The sequence below is a fragment of the Gavialis gangeticus genome, unplaced genomic scaffold (genome assembly GCF_001723915.1).
Source record: "Gavialis gangeticus isolate Ggan-Ray unplaced genomic scaffold, GavGan_comp1, whole genome shotgun sequence".
In the NCBI taxonomy this organism is placed as follows: Eukaryota; Metazoa; Chordata; order Crocodylia; family Gavialidae; genus Gavialis; species Gavialis gangeticus.
The window spans coordinates 2209455-2216196 of record NW_017729014.1 but is presented as its reverse complement, the minus strand read 5'-3'; the positions used below and the strand labels follow the sequence as shown (position 1 = coordinate 2216196).

General features: G+C 48.5%; 1 protein-coding gene across 1 annotated transcript in view; it reads right to left on the bottom strand.

The window, feature by feature from the left end:
* Positions 1-3266, bottom strand: part of PLEKHG5 (pleckstrin homology and RhoGEF domain containing G5) — a 108217-nt gene extending 104951 nt beyond the window's left edge. The window contains exons 1-2 of the mRNA XM_019511597.1: positions 3019-3266; positions 2804-2927 (exon numbers count right to left, since the gene is read on the bottom strand). Of these exons, the coding sequence (XP_019367142.1) occupies positions 2804-2870 (67 nt within the window). The 5' untranslated portion in view covers positions 2871-2927; positions 3019-3266. The remainder of the gene's footprint in view (positions 1-2803; positions 2928-3018) is intronic.
* Between the last annotated feature and the right edge of the window lie 3476 nt (positions 3267-6742).

Below are 6742 nucleotides of genomic sequence, written 5' to 3'. Positions count from 1 at the left end.
CCCATTTCCCCCCCCCCACCCCACCCCCTGACCTTCCCCCACAGCGCCCTCCGCTCTCTCCTCTGGGGACTTGCAGAGCTGCAGCAGGCGGCACAACCCAAATGACAGGTGAGAGAGTTCCAAACTGCCAAAATCCAAAGTGTACAAGGAAAGAAAAGGAGCATGTGATGGGAGGGATGGAAGTCAATGTGGAAACACTGCTTTATGGCATCAGCTCTGAAAGTTACACACCCATTCTTAATATATGTCAGATACTGTCTCACCTCAACACACCCAGTCTCTGCTTTCATTGTGAATGTTCTGCTCCTCCAAATATTAGAGAACCCCTTAATCCAGATGATGAAACTTGCGAGTGGATACACAAAGCTCTGGTATTTACTAGTCCAGACTAAACTGATGCCAGTAAAATGAACTGAAAAAATGACAGGACAGAACTTCCACCACAGAGAAAAACCCCAAAATGGCATTCTATCCTCTTGCACCATGAATGCTTCCTACATCTTCTGCTGTACAACTGAACTATTGACTATCGTTATTTCCCTGACAATGCACACTTCTGAAGTCCTCCAAGCAAATTTCAGCAACAGACCTGTGATATTTAACACTGAAAAAAGAACAAGAAGGTTTTTCAAAGTCAGCACTGAGGGGATTAAAAAACAAATGTGCAAACTCCTTAAGTAGCCACTCTGGGGGACAAACTGAGACTAGGAAAAATATAGTAAATAGAGAGTGACTAAAGTCAAAGGGAAGCATCTCGACTTCATCAAGAAGCATCCCTGATACACAACAATCTCTAAGATGCAAGCATGACAAGTCATTAAAGTGGGCCCCAATTTTCACTAGCAGTGATCCTTCTACTCAGGAACTCTTGAGCATATAGACAACATTTTATAGAAGCAGGGCATTGACTGCAGTGGTTCCTCTGCTTTACCTATGAGGTTAGGGTGTTAGGTCTGTGGTGCATCAGGGCTGACGGTACCCTTATGTAGAGTTTAGGTTATGGGTAGTCTCCAAACCATAATATCCATAATTTGCATCGGGACAGTCCTGACTCAGGCAGGGAGTTAGACTAAACGACCTCTGGAGGTTCCTTCCAAACCTACTTCTCTATGATTCTAACTGCACACAGCAGGTGAGACCTTTGGCCTTGCTCACCTATCTTGGAACAGCTGCACTGGTACCAAAGATGAGCTGGCCACAGAAGCAGGGAAAAGGGTTAAGCTCAGGATGACATTTCACATGCACCATTAGATCCTCCACAATGAACTTCAGCTTCTTGCCCCAGGAAAAGTTATCCCTCGTTAGGTCTGTGAGAATGCTCTTACTCTACACCAGGTGCCCTTCTTGGTTCATTTTGAAGGAAATTAAGTTGCATTGCTTAACTGAAGAACAACGGTGTCCTCACAAGGAACTTTACTACACTTGAAATCCATTAGGAAGTGAATTCCAGTCACTTTCTTTAGCCAGAAGTGTATGCATCTAAATCCCATGGCCCAGTCTGGATGAAAGGGGAAGCCCCACTGAAATCTGAAGAGCTGATGCAAAAGCCTGTGTTAAGGAGAGGGAAGAAGGAGGAGTGCTGTGAACACAGCTCTCCAGACTGAGCAGAAGGAACCCCTCAGATGATACCCTCACAAGTCAAACCTGCTAGCCCTTGTCCTTTCCCTTAGTACAAGCTCTTTATTCATGTAGGGGACCATTGACAACAGACATGGGCTCTACTGTGGCTCTTGTACCAGCAAGAAGCTGAAGCAGACTATGATTCAAGCAGTCAGAACTGAGTAAATGTTGTGAAGCTCTGGGTTTCACTAAGTCCAGTTGCTTGTTATATGCTGGGCTTCAGGTGGATGCCACAACACAGGGGATCCATGGGTCTGCCATGCAGGTCCATCGTGGGAGCCTCCACAGAAGGAGGTGTCAATTGCCAGGAGGTCTGTGGAAGTCTCAACACTCTGAAGCCAACTTTGTCAACCATCAGTTCAATGAGCTGTGCCACTATTGAGAGCCACAGTCAGAGATCCCAACCTGAAAACATGACTTGTGCATACCATGCAGTCCAAATCACTGCTGCTTTCCCAGTGGAAGAGACTGATAAAGTCCAAGTGAGGACATACCTAACTAGGCTACTCAAACTGCAGACAAACATTACCCTGCCTAATAGCTAGCTTCTGGTTACTGGTACTTTAGGGCTTAAACAACTGTCACCCATGCTAAAGATGAGACACACCATCACGAGGCAGCTTCTGTTACAGTGATGTACCAACGAAGCTGAGTCTTGAGCCCTATTTTCCAAACACATTAATTATCACAAATTGTCCTTTTCCCCTTGAAGGGGGCTGATAGGGGCTCAGGTACTGCAGAGGCTAGGAGTCCAGTCCACCAGGACAGCAAGGTTTCACTGATCATGTGAAGAGGCTGCATCTGTCTCTAACCTTCCACAATTAAGGTCTGCTTTTTTATCCATAGAAGGGCATGAAACTACCTAGGAGTCTTTAGCCCCTTCCAACCCATTGAACAAAGATCCCCAGAATTTAGAGACAGCCCTTATCTCATCAGTGGATAACCGCTATTTCCCCAGACTGCCCTCTGCAGCCTTGCAATGGTCTTAGCACTCACACAATTAGCTTATTACCGTGCCGATTAATGAGAGCACCGAGGTGCACACAACATGGGAGATGCCAGCAGTCATTAGCTGCTGATAGCAAGTAGAGCAGGTCACTCATTAGTTAATGTCTATCAAGTGCTAAGTACTATGGAGGATGGCAGCTCCCTCCCTGAGCAGGCACCAACATGATTTACTCACTCATCCCCAGGCGCAAGTTGAGCCAGCTTCGAGGGGGGGAACCATATTTGGTCAAGACTGAGTTCATAGTGTTCTCCCAGCAAAGCAAAGATGCAGGTCCTTTGTCTGCACACTCCTGCTGTCCCTGGAAGCAAAAGGAGCCCAGTTAATACAGTAAAGGGGGCCACACGGAATGGAGTCCTTGAAGTTGGTTGGATGCCCAGGAAGCTACTTACTTGGGGCTCTGCTCTGCTCCGCTTCCCTCCACAGATTCAAGTGCGAGTTTGCTTCTGTGGGCTACTCCACTTGGCTATGATAAACAGCATGCATTTGGCCTCTGCCAGTTTGTTTCTTGAGACCCAAAGCCCTCTGGGTGCTGTATATTTTAGCACCGGATTCTCAAAGACACTGCATTTGCGTCCCCATTCAGTTTCCTTTTATCCTTCTCTGCTGTCTCTAGCACCCCTCCTCCACCCCCCACCTTCCCCAGACAAACTATAGTTCAGGCACCACCAGCCTCCAGCCCATAGTTTCTGTCACTCGCAAGGTAGGAAGGATTTGAAGTTTTACAGCTGAGTGCAGCCAGACATTCCCCTCCCAGCCAGATATTTTCATCATCCAGCTGAAGCTGAGCCCCAATCCCTTAGAAAAGCTCCAACCACAGGCCATTGAGCATCACAACAGCAGCAGGATGGGTTACCACAGCAACCAGCTGCTGCAGGGCAGAGAAGCATCATTGTGCCCCTTGCTCCTCCCTCCCTCCTCCTTTCGGATAGGAGGCTTATTCAGCACTGACATTTCACAGAGCAGACTTACCTTTCACAACTGAAAGTTTGTTTCCTCTGAGCTCTCCCCACCTCCCCCACTGGCCCTTGTTTTGCAAGAAAGCCCGGGGTATGCATTTAACTTAGCAGGGTCTGTCTGAGGAGGCCCTGGCTTTCACATGCAATTTTTTCCTTTGCTGCACAGATGGCCTCTATATTTATTTTAGCCACTGTTCAGGCTAGATTGCCAGCCAAGTCTTTCCTGTGCTGCCAGATCCAGCCAGATGGGGAGAATTAAGACTGGATTAAGTTAAAGCTTTAACTCTTTAAAAGGCAGCAATGCTGTAGATAGACTGTCCAGGGCCTTTCCAGTGAAGTTGGCCCCATTACTGAATTTTCCTTATTCACATGCATTTGTTTCTGGGTCATTAGTGGTGTCAGCACCTTTCCCTGACAGACTACGCAGAAATCATCCTGTAGTGTGCTGCTGGGTTATGCAGAGCTGGTTTGACAGGCCAGTTTAAGAATCTGACATTCAGCAGAAGACCACATGCTTCCTCCTTTCAAAGCTTGGGTTTCTGTGGAGTTGACACCCTTCCCACAGGATAAAAGTCCCACAGATTGCAAAAAGGAACAATTTTTTGTCTTTGAGCTACGCTGATCCCCACTGAAGTTTGGTGGTGACACACAGGCCTTGCCTGCCTGGGAGATGGCATGTTAACTCTCTTAGCAGAAGCCACGCTGTGTGAAAGTAGCCTGTGTGAAATTACAGCTGCATTAATGTATTTATACTATAAGTAGCAATCATATTGATTTGGAAGGACTTCTTTGAGGTGACTTTGTTGGACTTTTTGAAAGGTTCTTGGTTGGACTTTTTAAAGCAGGCTTGTCCAACATGTGGCCCGCCAAGCCATTTTCTCTGGCCTGAGGCCCCTCACTCGGGACAGGCAAGGAGTCCTGGTGCCTGCTCTGTGCTCCACAGCGGCGGCAGCAGCAAGGCAAGGCAGGCAAGGCCGGCCAGCTGGCCCCAGCCGGCAGGGAAGGGAGGGGAGCTGTTTACCCCCGTGGGACCAGGCTCATCACGTGAGCCGGGTGCTGCCACTGCTGCCCCAGCTGCACCCGACTGGACAAGCTGGGGACAGCGCCTGCAATTTCTCCTCTGGCTCTGCCCCTTGCCCCTGGCATGCCGGCGGGGGAGCTGCAGCATGGCCCATGCCCTGCTCACATGGCTTGAGGCACCAGGTCAGTTCCCGTGTGGAGCTGGAGGAGCCTAGCCCAGAGACACTCTAAGTCCAGCTGCCTCCTCACCGCCCACTTCAAGCCAGCCCCGCTGCCCTGCCCCACAGCAAGGCGGTGCCTGCTCCCCCGGCCAGTCTCACCCCTGGGCGCTGCAGATCTCCGGGCCCGGCTGTCCATGTGCGAGGCCCCAAGGGGGCCGCTTCTCATGTGCTGCTGGGGATGGGTGGAGCCTGTCTGGGTCTGCACCAGCTAGTAGAAGTGGCGGTGGAGCCGTGGGCCACTTGGGACAGGACAAGCCTGCACTGGTTAGTCCCAAGCAGCACATGGCTCCGCCGCCACTTCTGCTGGCTGGTGCAGACCCAGCCGCCTCTGCCCAGCCCCAGCAGCACATGGGGACTCGGTTCTGCCCAGGCGGGTCCTGCAGCACCATGTCAACCCGGGCATGGCACCGGCAGGCCGGGCAGGCCCCAGGTCAGCCCCAGCCGGGCCCCTTGGCTTCTCCAGCACCAGGTCAACCCGGTTGTAGCCAAGCGGCTCCTGCAGCACTAGGTCAACTGGGGCACGCAAGCCATGTCAACCAGCACCATGTCAACCCCTGCAACTTCATTTGTGTCAAAGGTCACGTGACATCACTTCTTGATATGATACCACTTCCTGTGAGGTCTCTGAATATAGCTCGCTGGCCCACTGGGTGATAAAAAGTTCATGATCTGGCCCCACATTCAAAAAGGTTGGACACCACTGTTTCAAAGGGTTCTTGGCTGGAGTCTTCTCTGGAGTCTTGGCTGCAGGTTTTTCTGGAGCCTTGTCTGCTTTCTTAAAGCAAGTGTCCAAGGAAATTTGGACAGATGTTCTCCAGGGAGATGGGCGATGCAGAGAACTTGTTCACTGGCATGGCGTTGCATCGGATCAAGCGTTGTAAGTCGAAGTTGATGTCATAAAGCTGAAACAGGGTGTCAATTTATAAACGTTGCAAGTGCAAAACATTGTAACTCACAACTTTGCAAGTCAAGGACTGCCTGTATTGCCATTTACCTTTCCAAGCACAACTGATTCAGAGAAAGCTTGGTGGCACATAAGCTAGATGGAGCAAGAGTAAAATGGACAAATGCTTTCAGGGTTTAACAATAAAAACATGCTCCAAACAAACCCAATAGCCAAAACAAGTGAGAATAAAAAAGTTTCCAAAATAACAACAGGGAGAAAGTGCCAAGCCTAAAAGCTGTTGTGTGTTGCAATGCATTTAGTGAAGACTTGAGGACATCCTACTCACTGCAAGTTAACAGTTAGAACTACACTGTATTTCGTGTTTCAGCCCTGATATTAAGAGCACTCTCTCACAGTATTATTTTTCAGGAGCAAGTATTTTTGGAGTAAATCTCTCCAGCTAACATATCTGCTACTAATAGAACAACTTCATCTTTATGCTGGCTTGAACAAAAGATGCCAAACAAGTTGATTAAGCTCATGGCAGACATTGCCAAAGTTGATTAATAATTTCTTTCTAGATTTTCCTTTTTAATAGCAAACATCACTGAATGATATAAGTACTGTTTTCAACCCGCTGTACATTCAAGGCCACAGCATTTGACATGACTCAACCCCCTCTAGTGGCCATATGTAGGAAGTTATTACCTTGGACAAAGTTACAAAACATTTTTTTTTGTAGATGATCCAAAGATATGAACTGGATATAAATGCAGAAACAGTTTATCACTGTAAACACCAACAGCAAGGAAGAAATTTGGGGTGCCACAAGATTATAAGCATTTCAGCAGAGAGAACTGTAGCTGGCCAGAGAGCTTAAAAAGACAAACAGAGGAAAGACCCCTTCCACGACTCCCTTTCCCTACAACTAACAGAACACTGGAGAATTTCCCCTAAAATATACCCTTCTTGGATAGTGGAGAGTGAGCTGCTCTCTGTATGTGGGGATCAGTGAAGAGTTTGAAACAGA